The 18,411-nt window shown below is 48.5% G+C and overlaps 1 protein-coding gene across 7 annotated transcripts in view; it reads left to right on the top strand.

Annotated features, from left to right (window-relative positions):
• TTC28 (tetratricopeptide repeat domain 28) overlaps nucleotides 1-18,411 on the top strand; it is a 516,699-nt gene that overhangs the window by 398,771 nt on the left and 99,517 nt on the right. For all 7 annotated transcript variants that reach the window (XM_048821540.2, XM_048821539.2, XM_075120128.1 and 4 more), the window contains one exon: nucleotides 7,200-7,707. In XM_048821540.2, coding sequence (XP_048677497.1) covers nucleotides 7,200-7,707 — 508 coding nt within the window. The remainder of the gene's footprint in view (nucleotides 1-7,199; nucleotides 7,708-18,411) is intronic.

Raw genomic sequence — 18,411 nt, 5'->3', positions numbered from 1 at the left:
CTTGGTTTGCTTGGTACGGGGGTAGAGAGTTATTCACCTTACAAATATCTCTTCATGGCCCCCATTCTATATTGTCTGGGGGCTTGTCTACAGAGGAAAAGTATGCCAGTATAAGCTAAGGTGTGAATTTAAACTGATGAAGCTACACTGGTATAACTCCCTGTGTAGACACTCAGGGTATGTCTTCACTAGCAACGTTAAAGCACTGTTGTGGCTGTGTAGTTGTGGCACCAGCGCTGGGAGAGAGATCTCCCAGCACTGTAAAAAAAACCCCACCTCCATGAGGAGAGTACAGCACTGCAACTTTCTCGCTCAGCTAAAGTGCCAGTGTAGACAAGCCCTTAGCCCTGGTCTACACTGGGGGGGAGTCGATGTAAGGTACGCAACTTCAGCTACAAGAATAGCGTAGCTGAAGTCGACGTACCTAGATCGACTTACCGTGGCATCTTCACGGCGGTGAGTCGACTGCCGCCGCTCCCCTGCCGACTCCGCTTGCGCCTCTCGCGGTGCTGGAGTTCTGGAGTCAACGGGAGAGCGCTCGGGGATCGATTTATCACATCTAGATTCGATGCAATAAATCAACCCCTGATATATCGATGGCTACCTGCCAACCCGGCGGGTAGTGTAGACCTACCCTTAGACTGCTTTGGAAGGGGATTAAGCTTAACCAAAAAAAAGCCATTCTCATTCTGAAATTAGTGTGTCCACAGGGAGTGTCGTACCAGTTTAACTATATTGATATATTATCGGTATAAATGGTAAAACTTTCCTGGGTAGACAAGCCCTATCTTACTTGCAGTCTTTAATGTATTATCTTCACAGCATCCCTGTGAGGTAGGGAAGTGCTGTCCCCATTTCACAGATGAGGAAGCAAGGCACAGAGCGACTGCCCAGGAAGTCTGTAGCAGAGGTCTCTGGCCCTGGCCCCATCCCAACCCCCTCCCTACATACCAGCCCACAGTGGCGGGTGAGGAAGTTCTGACGGGTAAGTGGACAGCACCATGACTTTGCAGGTGTAACTGAGAGTCCTGGTTTGTTGTTTCGCCAGGGTCTAGGAAAGGCTCATCTCAGATGCCTACTTCACACCTGTGTTAGGTGAATTTCATTTTACTCTCTTCCCCTCGGCTGGCCCCTCCCACCTTCTTGGCTTTGCAAGTGAGCTATAACCCCTTTCCCCACCACCCTGACTGGGAACCAACACCACCCTGGTCAGGGCAGATATGAAGGGGAGATGACAAAATTGTTAGGGCTCCCAGTATTTGGTTCTGTTTAGCATTAGAACTCAATGGGAAGTAAGAGAAGGAAGGTGATCCAGGCCCCTGTAGGCCAGTGGCAGCTGCACACTGGTGTGTGTGTGTATGTGTACTTTACAGCCCAAGAAAACAGCTGCAGTCCACCAATTTAAAATATTATAAATCCAAAGGGAGGTGTTGAGCCTTGGTAACTCTGTAACTCAGGGTCCTGAGAGGTTTGCTTTCTTTGAGTCCTGCATTCCCACACAGCTCCCCCAATCATCCACTGCTTGAGCCATGCACGGGAATTCAATCACTGTGACCACTGGCTCCCTGCTAGAGTGGTGTCTGGGGATGGGGTGAGCCCCAGCTGCTGCCAAGTTCCGCCCCGGGGGGGGGAAAGGCTGGGCTCCCACTCAGCGCTGCCCCTTGGGGACTCGCTTCCAGGCATGCCTGATCTATTTCCAATTCTTCTGTCTGCGCTGCTGGAAGCCGTGTTTCTGCTGTCCAGACCATCATCTTTGGCAAGTGCTTATGCACTGGTGCTGGAAGGAGTCTTCTAACAATCACTACAGACACAGCAGTGTTTGTGGGTGATGTGCATGATGTTCTCATGCTTATAGGTGTTGAACTGTAACTCAGATAACTTCTTCCTAACAATATAGCTGTGACATGGCCACCTTCTGGCTTGGATGAAACAGCTCAGGCCCCTGTGTTTCCCTGTTATCAAGTCCCCCTGTAGCTGTGCTTCTTTATTATACATCTGTTTAGCATCAGGCTCTTTACCTTACTCAGCTAGAAAAGCTGATCTGGCTGTTCTGAGGAAACACAGAACAATTAGAAATGATTTTCTTCTTTAGAACTTACTTCTAAGCCTCAGCTTGGTGGCAGGAGTGTCTGCTTTCTCTGAAAGGGATAAATTGCATGATTACAGGTGGAAGCAACCTCCACTGTAAGATATGTCTTTGTCCGCTTTATAAAGCATTCATTTTCTTCATGTCTCCTGAAGCAAAACCCCAGTGGTACCAGGCCAGAGTCTCCCATCCCCCTGATGCAAAGCAAAGCCACTCCTGAATATGCATCTGGAGTCCACTTCAGGCGGACACCTCTGGGGTCAGCCTTGATGCACCCTTTGTGGTGTTGTGAGGCTCCTTCAAATGCAGATGGAATTCCCTTCCTCTGTTAGTTCTGTGCATGAGCCACTAGAGTTCCCAGAGGACATTATTGTGTGGAGGATTTTATTAAGTATCCAACGAATATATCTTCCCCAGTCCTACTACCAGCCCCCAGCAGCATGTCCCTGGTGTCCCTCAGCAGATTTAATCACCAAATTGTTCCCAAATACTAGTTTTATGTCAGGCTCCACAATCTTCCACTAATGACCCCCATGAGTACTGTGTGAGCACTGAGAATTCTCTTACTGCAGGAGAGATGCTGCAGGGAACCAGCCCAGAAGAAGCCAAAACCACCCTGGGCTCTCCTCATGCAGCCATGAAAATGATGGCGAAAATTGCCTCTGAAACTGCACAAAGCACACGGATCAGACATCGCTCCATTTAACACAATAAACCGCATATCCCAGTGCAAGCACTGCAGTGAGAGTGGGGGGGCCCCCTTCTGCCCTGGGCGTGAGAGAGTCGCCTGTGTTAGCAATAAAGACATCTGTGGAAGTTACAGGATCATAATCCATCCTTTCCTTTCCCAGTCCTCCATCCATTTCTCCCTCCTTTTTCCCCTCCCCACCTCACAACTCTCCTCCTCCACTCTTCCCCTCCATTATCTGAAGAGTTAAACCCTGGGCATTCAGTGGGGCAAGTCAGGCCCCTTCTGCCATGCCCCAAGGGCCTTGGCCAAACCATAGATCTTAGGCTAGCTCTTCTTGCTGTGCCTGGGGATGATGTTGGACTAAGTGATTACAAGCCCCGGGAACAAATTGCTGCAATAGCCCAAATCGCTCTCTAAGGTAATGATCTGGGGACTTTCTAAATGCTGCTTCTCAGTGTGCAATGTGAGAGGTCTCTGGAGGTGTGCAGCAGTGCTGAGATTCATCTAGCCCTGTCATGCCTCTTCTCCCTAGCTACTGCACTTTGGACAGGCTGAGTCTGTTCCCAGCTGTGATCAATACTACCTGGCCATGGCTCTTCTCGCTGACTAATGTGCAAACGAATGTCCCCAACAAGCCTTGCGAGGCCGGTTCTTATGGTCAGGTTTCCCGAGTGGCACTGTGAGAGAGTTGCCTGCTCCCGGCCTTAATTGAGGCTCCAGTGCTAGTCGGGCAGGGGGTTGTACTGCACTGGGCTTTAACGATGACAAGAACAGGCTACCAGTGCCTGCTGGTCAGTAATGGGTACTTCACATGTCACCAGAGCTGGTGGGAGCCCAGGTGTATTGTATGGAGTCACAGCCTGTGCAGGGCCTTACAGTGTTGTGTTTAGAGCCTATACACGGTTTCTAAGTGCATACGTTTTACCGTTGGGCTGGGAATTTAGACACAACATTGAGCCATTTTCACTTTAATGAAATTTCACAAAGCAAAAAAATTCTGATTTCTGCCTCTAGTTGTATAGCAGCCTCAGAACAGGCTCCGTCAGACCCACCCTCAAATAACTGCAGTGCCTTGTTAGAGTTTGCCAAATAGTTATTTCATTAAATTGCTTGAGAACTCTTTCCAAAGAGCCAGATCTCTTTCAAGATGGTGTGAAACTAACATGAATGGAATGAGGCCTCCTCCCAACTCTGCTTGTTGCTGCTGCAACATGTATGGAAACAAACTGGCCCTGCTTGGGTGGATAACCCTGCATACAGCGCTCCGCCAGCCTGTCAGCAAGCGTGTCTGGGAGGCCACCATCATGTCCAGGGTAATGAGGTACTGCACCTTCTCACTTAGTTGTGGGGCTTCCATTCCCAACAAATCCAAGTCCATTCCCAGATACATTAATATTCTGCTGAGACCTTTCATCTTATGTTCAGCTAGCTGGATGACAAACTCTTGGTAATGGCCTAAAACTTTCCAGCATGGGGAGAAGTTAGAGATGGGGCCAGGAGCCAGTCCAGGAATGTTCTGTGGGGTGCCCCATAGAAAATATTTTTCTGAGCAAATATTGTAACTGCCTTTTTGTCAGGACTCCCTCTGCACGTGAGACAGGTGCCTTCATGTCTGAAGAGAAGTCGTCCTTTTCCACCCTATCGTTGTTCAAAACATGTCTGTCCAGCAGTTCTGCCTGGGCATTGGTGCAGCCCACCAGACTCTTGATCCCAACAGAAATGGTCTCTTCCTTTTTCAACAGCCTTCCCTGCTACACAGTGTAAACCCTTCCTTTTGAAGGAGTACAGTCAGGCCCCAACCCCCCTGCCAAAGCCTGTCTTTTAGGCTCGTTCTGGTGCACACTAGCTGTAGAGGGTGGATTGGAGCAACATGTCCCACAGCCAAGTGTAACTTCCAGCCCAGGCCAGCGTATTCAGTCTCCTCACCCCCACAGTATCAGAGGTGTGAGTAAGAGCAGGTTAGGGGAATTGCTGCTTGCTGCTACATTTTCCATTCTGGGGCAAGTTACAGCAGCAAAAGTAACGTAACTTTCCCTCCCTTACAGCATGAATCGAGAGCATTAAACCCTGGATGGCAGCATCGGTACCAAACACCAAAGCCTGTCTCAGGTGTGCCCCTAGTGTTGGACTGCAGGAATTCCCATCCATCCTGTTCTCCTTGGCTAGCAGATCAGGCCCAAGGCTAAGACTCAGGAGATGTGGAAGGGGAATCCTCAGGACTCTAACGGGAGCACTTTAGAGACCCCGAGGAAAGGGGGAAGGTTTCATCATCTGACTTCCTATCCCAGGAGTGTGCATCAGCCTTGCCAGGGAAATCACAATGTTTTTAGCATCAGCTGCAACTCTGCTGGTCTCAGATATTTGCTGCCTATTGTGCTGCATGAGATTCATCTATAGCATCAAGTGAAAAAAAATGAAGTCATTGTAAATTCTGGCAGTTTTTATGGTATAATTAAGCTGCCTACAAGGATCCCTCAGGGAAAGCAAATGCAGCTTTGCTATTTATGGAGCTGGCCGAGGTAGTGCTTTCTGGCCAACTTTCATATCTTATGACCTATAAATTGTGTTTAATAGCAAACCTGTTGCCTCAGATTCTTGTATCAGAAAAACTGGTTTCCTTTTTAATCTATTTAATTTGCATCAGCACAGCATGTTTACAAATCCTTGATTTGGAAACATTAGTCCATTAATGTTGCTAAGCATGGAAGTAATTTATCGTCTGCACTATCTGCCCTTTGCTCTGGCCCATAGATCTTCCTGACACTGCATTATTCTTCCTCCTGTGATATAATTTTAATAAAAATAATCATTAGGAAGGCTCCTCTGGTCTTGGTTGTTGAAAGCCCTGAAAGACGAGTTGTGAGACTGTAGCTAGTAGTAACAGTCTAGTGCAGCTCCCAACGCGGGGACTTGAACCAGCTTTCCTGCTAGAGAGGAACCCTCATCTGCTGCCTGTTCACAGCTGGGTGCATGTGATGGGGTGCCCAGGAAGGGGTTAATGGCCTGACAGGACTGAAATGGAACCCTCTTGCCTGCTGGATGTGTCCAAGCTGGATGTAGGGCCCCAGCTGTAGAGAACAATCGGGAAGATCTCAGTATATCAAGGACAAGTGGCAGGCAGGCTGGGAGGGAACTGCCTTTGCAAAGGCCTGTATCTGCTGGGGTAGGCGTGGCTTCCATGGGGAGAGGATGGCAGTTCTAACGGCCTCTTCTGGTGCGGTGAGTGGGAGAGGTTTCCAGGGTGGCTGGGGACAGACCCAAGCACACACTCAGAACCATGATACTACTTGGACATGTAAAAAGCAGGGTTTTCCTCCTAACCTTGCTTGGGGTGAGTCCATCTTGTGGGCTAATGCTGTCGTCCTTCGGGCCTTCACTGACGCAGCAGCTGCTCAGTGTAGTTCAAGGGGCAGGTTTAATCTACAACCACCTGAATAGTTTGGGTTGGTGACGCTGAGCATGCTGGCTTAACTGTGCAGGTATCCTTGTCTGATTCCTTATCCCTGTCTGATCACTCCCTGTGCATGGGTCAGAATTCCCACAGCAGATGTTTTAAGGACTATCTAACAAAGCAGATGCCATGAATCTAGCGCAGGAATCTCTGCAGGCTCAGTATGCAGAGGGATTGGGAAGCTCTGCAGTGTGAACATGGTCAGTCTGAGCTGCATCCTGCTGCAATTTCCCACAGATCATCCTCTTAGGCTCCTTATTCAGAGCCTGAGACCTCTGCTGCTGTTGGAAAGGAGCTCATTGTGCAGGAAGTGGCACAGAAGCAAGCAATTCATTAGTCATTATTCTGCAGAGAAATGCCATTACATATCTGTCTGCCCAAGAGCCCTGTGGACAGGACTTTGCTGTGATAACTGAAATGACTGTAGGTGTAGTAGTGAGAGATGGGCTGAGATGCAGCTGCCTTCAGGGCAGGAACCCAGCTCTCTGAGGCAGCTCACACAGCCTGATCTCACCTTGTGGCTCCTGATATTGCCAAGTTCCTGCAGATTCCACATTCTGTATTACCCCACAGTCCCCAGGCTTTGCAGTGCCATGGGTTTCCCCACTACGTCTGTCAGGGGATGGGAAGGTATAGTGCATCAATGAGAGAATCCCAGTCCAGTTCTCTCTGCCAGCCCTCCAGGTGCCCTCCCTGCAGCCCCTCATTGCCACAAGCTGCCCTCAGAGAAATGCCGTAGCTGCTGGAGAGCCACAAACAGCACGTTCCCCTGTTCGGCAGCTGGGGATTTTTCTCCTGAGTATCGTGTTGCAGGCGCAGATAGACAGGTTTTCACTGGACCCTCCAGGAAGCAGAGCTGGAGTCTCCCTGGAAGAGTTTGTTAGAGGCTAACAGGTGACTGTTGTGTGTCCCTTTGACTTGACTCTGTTTCCACAGGCTCTCACTCTCACCCTCTCTCTCTTGTCTTACAGGCAGCTTCCTCAGCTCTGAGCAGCCTGGGCCATGTGTACACAGCCATTGGTGATTACCCCAATGCACTGGCTAGTCACAAGCAGTGTGTTCTCCTTGCAAAGCAATCCAAAGACGAGCTCTCGGAGGCCCGCGAGCTGGGTAACATGGGGGCAGTGTACATTGCTATGGGGGACTTTGAGAATGCGGTGCAGTGCCACGAGCAGCACCTGAAGATTGCCAAGGAGCTGGGGAACAAGCGGGAGGAGGCGCGAGCCTATAGCAACCTGGGCAGCGCCTACCACTACCGGAGGAACTTTGACAAGGCCATGTCCTACCACAATTATGTGCTGGAGCTGGCTCAGGAACTGGCCGAGAAAGCCATTGAGATGCGGGCCTACGCTGGCCTGGGCCATGCTGCCAGATGTATGCAAGATCTGGAGAGGGCCAAGCAGTACCATGAAGAACAGCTGGGCATTGCTGAGAGCCTGCAGGACCGAGCTGCTGAGGGCAGAGCCTCTTCCAATCTAGGTAAGTGCCCCAGGCTGTGTGGGGAATAGTGTAACAATGCCTAACCACATGGTCTACTGCAGGGAACTTCGCTCTGTGTCACCTTCTCAAATCCCTTGCTTCCCCTAAGCCAGCTGCTCATCTCAGTCCCCTTCATTCATAGGTGCTGGAACTAGGGGAGCGGGGCACTGCAGCACCCCCTCGCTTGAAGAGGTTTCCATCATATACAGGGTTTACCGTTTGGTTCAATGGCTCTCAGCACCCCCACTGTACAAATTGTTCCAGCAGCCCTGCCTTCATCCCAGCAGCAAGTGGGCACTTTCCAGGTTCAAAGTGCCAAAGCAATATGCTCCTGGGGCAGCCCTTTAACATATCCAAGTGGTGGAGTGAAAAGCATGAGGTGACTCCAGAGCAGGGAGTGAAATGGTAAGATGATGAGTTTGGGGGGCTGCAAAGGTGAGCCAAGAGAAGGTTTTAGGGGCAAAGCAGGTGTGGCAGCACGATAATGTCCAGTGGGGATGAGGGCATCATGATCTGCCATCTTGTCATAGGTTTGGGACCCATGCAGGACATCGGGCCCAGCTAAGCACTGAGGTGTGAGGGTGGGGACGTTTCATGGACCAAAGGTTGGCTCTGCTCGTTAACCTTACAAAATGCAACTCCTCACGTCCTTCTCGCTAACCCAAAGGGTGCATTGTCCAAATCCCGGCAGAGCTGATTTTCGAAGCAAGCGCAGAACCCAACAAGTTTTGGATTATGTTTGTTCCTGTGGGGAGGAGACGTTAGTGTCCTACAGTTACCACTAGAAGTAGGATTTAGAGCAGGGGTGGGCAAACTTTTTGGCCTGAGGGCCACATATGGGTATGGAAACTGTATAGTGGGCATGAATGCTCACGAAATTGGGGGTTGGGGTGCGGGAGGGGGTGCGGGCTCTGGCTGCAGGTGCTGGCTCTGTGGTGGGTCCAGAAATGAGGAGTTGAGTGTGTGGGAAGGGGCTCCAGGCTGGGGCACAGGGTTGGGGTGCGGAAGGGGGGGTGAGGGCTCTGGAGATGAGAGTTTGGGGTGCAGCAGGGTGCTCCGGGCTGGGACCCAGGGGTTCAGAGGGCAGGAGGGGGATCAGGGCTGGGGCAGGGTGTTGGGGCGCAGGAGAGGGTCAGGGGCAGATTCCGGGCGGCACTTACCTCAAGCAGCTCCCAGAAGCAGGGGCATATCCCCTCTCCAGCTCCTATGCAGAGGCATGGCCAGGCAGCTCTGCATGCTGCCCCGTCCACAGGTGCTGTCCCTGCAGATCCCATTGGCCATGGTTTCCGGCCAGTGGAAGCTGCGGGGGTGACACTTGGGGTGGGGGCAGAATGCGGAGCCCCTTGGCTGCCCCTACGTGTCGGAGTCGGAGGGGGGACATGCCGCTGCTTCCAGGAGCCATGCAGAGCCACAGTATGCACGGAGTGATGCAAGCCCCCGCTCCCTGACTGGAGCACCAGAGCAGGGCAAGCCCCGGACCCTATTCCCCGGCAGGTGCTCTAGGGCTGGATTAAAATGTCTGAAGGACCGCTTGTGGCCCCTGGGCCGTAGTTTGCCCACCCCTGATTTAGAGGGAATGCCGCTCTACTGCTTCTCCCTTTCCCTGGTCCCAAGGTGGGAATTCAGAGAGCACAGATGGTTCTTGCTGCTTTTGCTGTGACTTTCGACATTGTGGACTTTCCTGTCGTAGGCGACGGTATCCTGGCTGTAATTCCCTTCAGCAGTCCAGGTGTGGCTGGGGGGGCGGGAATGACAGAGAAGGGCTGTTGGGATGATGAAATGCTGGCAGCCCCCAGAAGTGCAGTTCTAGCAGGCAGCCCTGCACTGTAAATTAGCTTCTGTTTCTGCCTGGCAGTTCGCACTTGGTTCATTTGTTGATGCTAATTGTACTCTGATGTTATCTGCGGCAGGTAATTGAAATGGGCTTGATGAATTACTTAATTTCCTTTAATAGCTGAGTCTTCAAGAGCTGAATAAAGAAGATAAGGTGAACTGGAGAAAACACAACAGCCCCAGCTTTCTAATTAGTGCGCTGAGTTTCCTTTTTCTTTACTCAAATTATGGCAAATGTGTAAGGCTAAATGGGTTTATGATGCAAGAACCCCTTTGGGGCATTGACCTTTAAAGAGCCAGTACTGAGCACTGATAACATTTCTGTTCGTATGACAGGGGATCTGATGGCCAGGAGGTTGGAAAGGATGATGCTTTGAGTCTGACCTTGTATAAGGGATGTTTGTATAAGGAATTTAGCAAAATACATATGCAAATACATTTAGCAAAGAGCTAATTACGTTCCCCGTGTCTCTGGCAGGTGCTGTGAGATGTCTTTTCTGCGGGTGCGCATGAGAACTACTCTCTGGGTTCTGCTGGCAGATAACAGGGCAGGAGAGGCGTGTTCTGGGTTCTGCTGGACCGGAGTGTGGAGCATGCGCCCAGGGCTCTGCTGGGGTTTGGGGCATGCACCCTGGACTCTGCCAGCTACAGGGGTGGAAGTGCTTCTGTAGCTCTGGCGGATGTGGGGCTGTGGGCTCTGCTGGCCATGAGCAGGGGGAGCATATGCCTTGGGCTCTGTTGGCAGTTGGGGGCTGGGGGCATTCATCACTGACTTTCTCCAGGTCACTTGGAGGAGGCCTCTGGATTCCTGCCAGTTTTGTACGTTAAGCAGCTGAGCCCTCGGGCCTCTAGGCCAGAGTCCGTTATCAAGAGGAACATGGCACTGCCTTCAGAACTCATCAGAGCAGTTCCCTAAACCATCACCCAGCTAGGACTGCGCCTGGACTAAGCCCCCAGTGTCTTCCCAAGGTGAACAGAAGTGAATCCCGGATCTCTCCCACTCATGTAGTCATTGTTCAAACTCAGTTTTACAGGTGTAGAATTAAAGGCAAGTTGCTGTCCATAGCTGGTTTTGCCCAGTGTGGCCTGGACACTTTCCTTGCATGAGAGCAGAAAAATAGTGTTCAGGTCTAAGTTAAGTATCACTGCGTTAGTTTGATAGTGGTAGAAGGTCTCCATTAGGGTACCCTGGTAGCGTGAGCGCCTTCCTGGGGCGTGGGGGACATGGGAGTGGGAAGAAAGTGAGCAAGAGATGATCTCTGGGAGATGGGAAAGGAAGATTCCATTTCTAAGTCTCTCAGTCTAGCTGAACTTTGCGTTAGCTTCAGCCACGCTGTCCATCCCTTGTATGAACGAGCCAGTGGACGCTATCCCTCTGGTTTGACTTCAGGAATCCTAGGCCAAATAGAATCCCGCTGACCACGGAACACAGCTGTTGGGCCGCAGCACCCTGGTGCTTCTCCAGGATATTGCCAGGGAGCTGCTCAGGGGGTTTAGTCCAGCATGTATCAGTAACAAGCTACTTACAACTAGTGAGAACTGGCTGGAGAAAGCGGGAATCCGGAATCCTTTACTGAAGGGTCTTTGAAGGGTGCCAATGAGAGGGCACAGCCACATGGGGGTTCTTACCAAGAGGGACTGCACTGAAATGGCCTCTGTACGGTACAGAGGACAGATTGTGTGTGTCTTCAAAGGAGGCTAAACCTTCAGCATGAGGATTTGCTGCTGTTTTTCTCCTCTGCAAAGCACTTACTCCTTTGTGGGGCGCTTCCCCATATATCTCTGCATGTTCAATTTCTGTTGCTGAAAATGTAGTGTGGGGAAGCAGAAGCTAGAATTGGTTTCCTCAGCATTGTGATTCCCTGCATGAGTGTTAAGAGGTGTGTGTTTTCTGGGTCATTCTCTCCCCTCTCATTCTGTGTGACATACGCAGTGGGGCAGAGTGAGTCCCCTGTAGCCTTGTGGGGGGGAGACATTAGGTCTGAAACTGAACAACATTTCTTCTTACTTGCCTGCGCCTTTGATACATTCTGATGCTCTGTTTGTCAGAGCCATGAAACAACCCTCTTGGCACAGAAATATTGCAGAGACGGGATTAGCAATCCTCTGCAAGCAAAACTTTTAACTGTGGCTGCTTAGCCTCAGCCCTGAAGGACCCCATGCACCATTGGCTTGTGTACACGTGCTTGCTCTCTCTTCTGCAGACCTGACACAAACTCACTTAGGTTCTTAATGCTCTCACCATTTTGCCAGCTCAAAACCCCATGAGGCAAGTTTGGATTAGAAAGTTCTTCTCAGTACCATTATTATTCTTATAGCAGCTTTATATTTAGCGATACTTTCATCACATGATTCCAGAAATTTTTCTGTTGAACAGTGAGGGGTTTCAATGCAGCAGAAATATTTTTCTTGAATTGGGTTTAAGCCTAAATGTAACTTTGTCAGTAGTGCTGAGTCAGCCCCTCCTTGACTTTGAAACAGCCTTCCTAGCTTCTAAATGTAGGATCTCACGTATCAGTTGATACTTTAGCTGTACCTTTCTGCCCTCCTCTCTGTCAGAGTTGTTACTTTGAGAAATCAAAATGTGTAGTTCTTGTTGAGAAAGTCCATCAATGTTATTTAAAATGCATCCAGTACCAATTAAATGTCGTCTTAATTGTCTTTCATCTAAGCCACATGTAAAACAAAACCTCATCAAAATAACCACACTGCCAGCCAAAAATGTATCTGAATGTGTGTTTCTGAGCCAGAATGTCAGTGCTGGCCTCTTTGCTGAAACAACAAAAATTTTTGTTTGTGTTTCAGTGATTGAGATGGAAGGCTCTCCTTACTGTATTATCTAATGCCGAGTGAGACAGAGACAGCATCTAACATAGCCCAGCTGCTGGTGTGCTCTGCAGGAGATAGACTGTGCTCTGTGAGTCAGTAAGCAGAAGGTAATGGACTGAGGGCAAGTCACAAGTTATCAAGCCCTTCATAACAAGGAGATGTGGAGTTTAACCAGGACTCTGAATGTCAACCTTTGCAAAGCAGATGGTGTTTTCAGATTCCAAGGCCCCATCTTGAGAGTTGGCGTGTCAGCCTCTGCAACTCTTAACTCTGCTTACTGCCATGTAGAAAAGGCACTTCGTATTATGAGCAAAGGACTGTTTATAGTCTCTATAATTGCATATGGATGCTAAGCTTCTATTTCCCTCTGCATCTGCTTCCCACTAAATCCTGTATATGCTGCATGTATTGAAATGCAAAAGCAGAGAGAGGAATTTATACTTCACTCTCAGAGCTAGGGCTGGAGGGCTCTGCTTTATTTTCACAGAGTGGAAGATTATAAGGGATTTAGCTCATTTTGAGAGAGAATCGTTTCAAATCTCAAAGTACATCGAATGTACTCAGCAATAGAACATGGTGTGTAGCATGTGTGTTGTGTATTACGTATGGGAAATACATCGTATGCCACCCATACCACTGGCAGATGCAGCAGGCATGACTCCAATGAAGGCAATGAACTTTGCCCATGTGCATGTACTGCAGGTGTCTTAAGTGATGTATCTCAGAGGGATGCAGGGTGCAGTCTCAGGCTGAGGAGTTGCAGGGTGTTTTCCCCAGGTAAGTACAAGTAACTCTGCACTGAAGAACTAATTGTACTAACCCAGCCTTTAATCATAAAGGCAAAGTTGCATGGTACCTACAGAGTTGCGGTAGTGAGGTTTTATTTGAAGAGACACTTTAATTATAGGCCCCAATCATAGAATCATAGAATATCAGGGTTGGAAGGGACCTCAGGAGGTCATCTAGTCTAACCCCCTGCTCAAAGCAGGACCAATCCCCAACTAAATCATCCCAGCCAGGGCTTTGTCAAGCCTGACCTTAAAAACTCCTAAGGAAGGAGATTCCACCACCTCCCTAGGTAACGCATTCCAGTGTTTCACCACCCTCCTAGTGAAAAAGATTTTCCTAATATCCAACCTAAACCTCCCCCACTGCAACTTGAGACCATTTCTCCTTGTCCTGTCCTCTTCCACCACTGAGAATAGTCTAGAACCAACCTCTCTGGAACCACCTCTCAGGTAGTTGAAAGCAGCTATCAAATCCCCCCTCATTCTTCTCTTCTGCAGACTAAACAATCCCAGTTCCCTCAGCCTCTCCTCATAAGTCATGTGTTCCAGACCCCTTATCATTTTTGTTGCCCTTCGCTGGACTCTCTCCAATTTATCCACATCCTTCTTGTAGTGTGGGGCCCAAAACTGGACGCAGTACTCCAGATGAGGCCTCACCAATGTCGAATAGAGGGGAACGATCACGTCCCTCGATCTGCTCGCTATGCCCCTACTTATACATCCCAAAATGCCATTGGCCTTCTTGGCAACAAGCGCACACTGCTGACTCATATCCAGCTTCTCGTCCATTGTCACCCCTAGGTCTTTTTCCGCAGAACTGCTGCCTAGCCATTTGGTCCCTAGTCTGTAGCTGTGCATTGGGTTCTTCCGTCCTAAGTGCAGGATCCTGCACTTATCCTTATTGAACCTCATCAGATTTCTTTTGGCCCAATCCTCCAATTTGTCTAGGTCCCTCTATATCCTATCCCTCCCCTCCAGCGAATCTACCACTCCTCCCAGTTTCGTATCATCCGCAAACTTGCTGAGGGTGCAATCCACACCATCCTCCAGACCATTTATGAAGATATTGAACAAAACCGGCCCAAGGACCGACCCCTGGGGCACTCCACTTGACACCGGCTGCCAACTAGACATGGAGCCATTGATCACTACGCATTGAGCCCGACAATCTACCCACCTTATAGTGCATTCATCCAGCCCATACTTCTTTAACTTGCTGACAAGAATACTGTGGGAGACCGTGTCAAAAGCTTTGCTAAAGTCAAGAAACAATACATCCACTGCTTTCCCTTCATCCACAGAACCAGTAATCTCATCATAGAAGGCGATTAGATTAGTCAGGCATGACCTTCCCTTGGTGAATCCATGCTGACTGTTCCTGATCACTTTCCTCTCATGTAAGTGCTTCAGGATTGATTCCTTGAGGACCTGCTCCATGATTTTTTCAAGCATCTTGCAACTTTTTGGAGAAATAAAAAAAGACTCAGGTAAAATGTCTCAGGTTTATCCTCACCCATGGTGATATTTTTAAAGTAGTTAAAAATCCATGTAACCATTTTTGAGATTTACAAGCATGAAAACAGTTTTCCAGTTAAGGCTCTCCGATTAAGGAGATTTCGCAGACCCCTTTTTAGCACCTAAATATCTAAAGAACAGCTTCTTTTGTATGACACTGTCTGACGTCTCAGTGAGAGTCAGTGGTTTAAGCTGTTATTTTTCTCACTCTTCTGACCTTCCTGATATTGCAGATCAACACTCAGCAATAGAATAACTTCAGTTATAGTGAAAATGTGTAATATACAGCAATTAAAAATAGAATTAAATACATTTACACACATTAAATACATTTAGTTCTATAATAAGGGCCTGGAAATGCATCAAAATGATCAGAATCATAGAAATGTTGTGCTGGAAGGGATCTCAAGAGGTCATCTAGTCCATCCCTTCCATGCTGAGGTAGGACCAAGTAATCCTGCACCAGGTTTTTGTCCAACCTGTTCTTAAAAATCAACAGTGATGGGGAGTCCACAATCTACCTTGGAAGCCTGTTCCAGAGCTTAACTATCCTTTTAGTTAGAAAGTTTTCCCTAATACCTAACCTAAATCTCGCTTCCTGCCCATGATTTCTTGTCCTACCTTCAGTGGATATGGAGAACAATTGATCACAGTCCTCTTTATACCAGCCCTTAACATATTTGAAGACTGTTACCAGTCCCGCCCCCCCCCCCCCGACTTCTCTTCTCAAGACTTCTCTTCTCAAGACTAAATGTCCAGTTTTTTTAACCTTTCCTCACAGATCAGGTTTTCTAAACATTTTATTGCTTCTGTTGCTCTCCTCTGGACTCTCTCCAATTTGTCCACGTCTTTCCTAAAGTGTGGCACCCAGAACTTTAGTTGAGGCTTCAGCAGTGCTTGTGTCGAGCGGGACGATTACCTCCTGTGTCTCACGTACAGCACGCCTGTGAGTGCACCCCAGAACGGTATTAGCCTTTTTCACAGCTGCATCACCTTGCTGACTCATATTCAGTTTGTGATCCCTATAATCGCAGATCCTTTTCAACAGTACTACCACCTAGCTACTTATTCCCCATTTTTGAAGTGGTGGATTTGATTTTTCTTCCTAAGTGAAGTACTTTTCATTTGTGTTTATTGAATTTCATCTTGTTGATTTCAGACCTATTCTCGAATTTGTCAAGGTGGTTTTGAATTCTAATCGTGCCCTCCAGAGAGTTTCCAACCCCTCCTACCTTGGTGTCCTCTGCAAATTTTATAAGCATGCTCTCTACCCCATTATTCAAGTCATTAATGAAAATATTGAGTAGACCCAGGAGAGGCTCCTTCAGGACCCCACTAGATATGTCCTTCTAGTCTGACAGCAAATCATAGATAACGATTTTTTGAGTACAGTCTTTCAACCAGTTGTGTACCCACCTTATAGTAATTTCATCTAGACCACATTTCCCTAGTTTGCTTCTGAAAATGTCATGATTATATGTTCAACATCTGAGGTTTAACCACTCGTTATGACCATTCTGATGTCATCAGGATTATTTTTGTAGGTTTGCAGAATACCCAGTAGGAAATCTACTGAGACCTGTGATGTGAAATTAAATAGATAACAAACATAGCACAGATGATTCCACTGATGCTCTTAAAATGCAGCTAACCAGACTGGGTGCTGGCCGACAGGGATGGATTCAATCACAATCTAAGGTCTTGGGTAGAGTAGGATTTAAAATGTGATGTTAATATGTGCTAACTAACGCACTAAAAAAGTCTAGTGCCGACAACACCCAGTGCCTTTAACACATGCTAAATGAGGCAGTTAAAGACATGCGGGAGCCTAGCTAATTTGTGTAAACATCAGGCCTCCAGTCCTAGACTAGACAAAGCCCAAGAAGACAAGACTTGTAAGGTTTCCTTAGCTCTCTGGAAATGCAGGCTGCCTGTGCAGGGTTGTCTTGCCTTTGCTTTGTGGTTAGTGAGGGGAGAAGGATCTTGATCCACTGTGCTGTTTCAGCTCTTTAACCTCTTTTAGGGTTGATGGTTCCCATTCATGCTTGTGCCCTTCAATATCTGCTTGTAGCTTAGGTTGCATTTATAATGATTTATACTTGTGTTCTGTAGACACTGCAGCTGGTGCTTCAGATGGCTGTTTCCCTAGAATCCGTCTCTGCCCTGAGCAGTAATTGTTAAGCAAAGGAAGGAGAAGTCCGCATTGGTTCTAGGTTGTGTATATTTTGCTCCAATTTCACAGATCTCAGAAGTGCTGTATGAGCCTTCTTTAGCTTTCCTTGTTCTTCCTCCCTAGACTCTGTTTGGTTCTGTGTTTGGACCTTTTCCCTGTTGCATACTACTCCTGGATGGGGCCCGGCTGCCTAGCTGCCTGGAAGAGAGCCTTTCTTTCCTTTTGAAATATACAATTATAGCCGTGTGAATGAGTCAGTAGCTTTGTGTTTTGAAGTGACAGAGTGTTTCTGGATCCTTCACGCTCGTGTGACAGGCACAGATGGTGAGACAGGCTCCCACCAGGCTAGCTTAGTGATAGGGGCTGCGGAGAAGGAGATTGGAGACTCCAATTTTCTGCTCTGTTATGCCACTTCCTCAGCTTTGTCTTGGGTAACCATTTGTAAACATTTGCTCATTGCTTGTTTTTTCCCTGTGGTGTGGTAAAGAGACCGACTGGAACATCTGAAGCTGCATTGGCTTCATCTCCCATCTGCCTACAAGCCTTAATTTTGGCTGTTAAGGAAAGCAAAGCGATGTAATTGTTCTGGTATGTGAGTGTTTCCCCTTCCTGATCTTAGTTAATCTTGCTGTGGGGCCTGCTAATTGCATTGAGTGTGTGACTTTTCTAGAACCTGCAGAGCAAGAAGTTGCAGGATGTTCCCTGTCAATGCAACTTGTTAGTGTCCCTGGTGCCTTTAATCCCAGAGCTCTGCCTTGGAATCATCATCTGTCGGGGGAGAAGAGCTGCACCTGTGCCTCTGAAGGGGTATGCCAGATTCCCTTGTCCTCAGGAGCAGCCTCTGTTTTCCAGGTGGTGATCTGTGAATCTCTGCTGCCCAGGGCCCCTTTTTGCAGGCAGCAGCCCTTCTCTGAGAACAGCATGCTCTCCCCGGAGAGTTCCCAAGTTCTGCTGGCCCACAGAAGAGCCTTGCTCTAGGAATCCAATCCCAGGAACTGTTCTCTGCCTCCCTTCCTGTGCAGGGCAGAGTGCCTGGGACAGGCTCCTCGTCAACAACTCTGCCATCAAGGAGTTACTTCCCTTCTAGAAACACAGCATCACATCTCATGTTGCTGCCTGTTGAGGGGATTCAGGATGCTAATGTCTTATTTTCAAACTGGACACAGGCTCTCTGCGCCAGGGCAGTGCAGCTTCTAGTTACAAATGAGCCCATTGGAACTGGGTGGGTGAGGAGCAGATTATTCTGCAGGCCCCATAGCTATGGTCAGTTCAGCGGCCACTATCACAGGCACTGACCAGTAGAGTCTGAGAGAGCCCAGTTATCTCCTAGTCTGCAAATAGTCAGATCCTGGTGCGGGTGGTGACTGGCTAATCATGGACTCTTAATGGCAACCAGTATAAATTATTTCCTCCCTTTCCTTCCAAGGAACCTGCATCTCTGGGGGTGCGTGAGCTCCAGATTGGGGAGCTAAAGGGCTGTGGCCTGCTGACTGTGCACCAGGCTCTCCTTAAATGGTTTATGAGTAAGGCTTTGAGTCTGTCATGGAAGTCACGGATTCCATGACT

This window comes from Caretta caretta, chromosome 15 (genome assembly GCF_965140235.1).
Source record: "Caretta caretta isolate rCarCar2 chromosome 15, rCarCar1.hap1, whole genome shotgun sequence".
Taxonomy (NCBI): domain Eukaryota; kingdom Metazoa; phylum Chordata; order Testudines; family Cheloniidae; genus Caretta; species Caretta caretta.
Note: the sequence above shows the minus strand (reverse complement) of the source record. Positions and strands in the feature narration are given on the sequence as shown.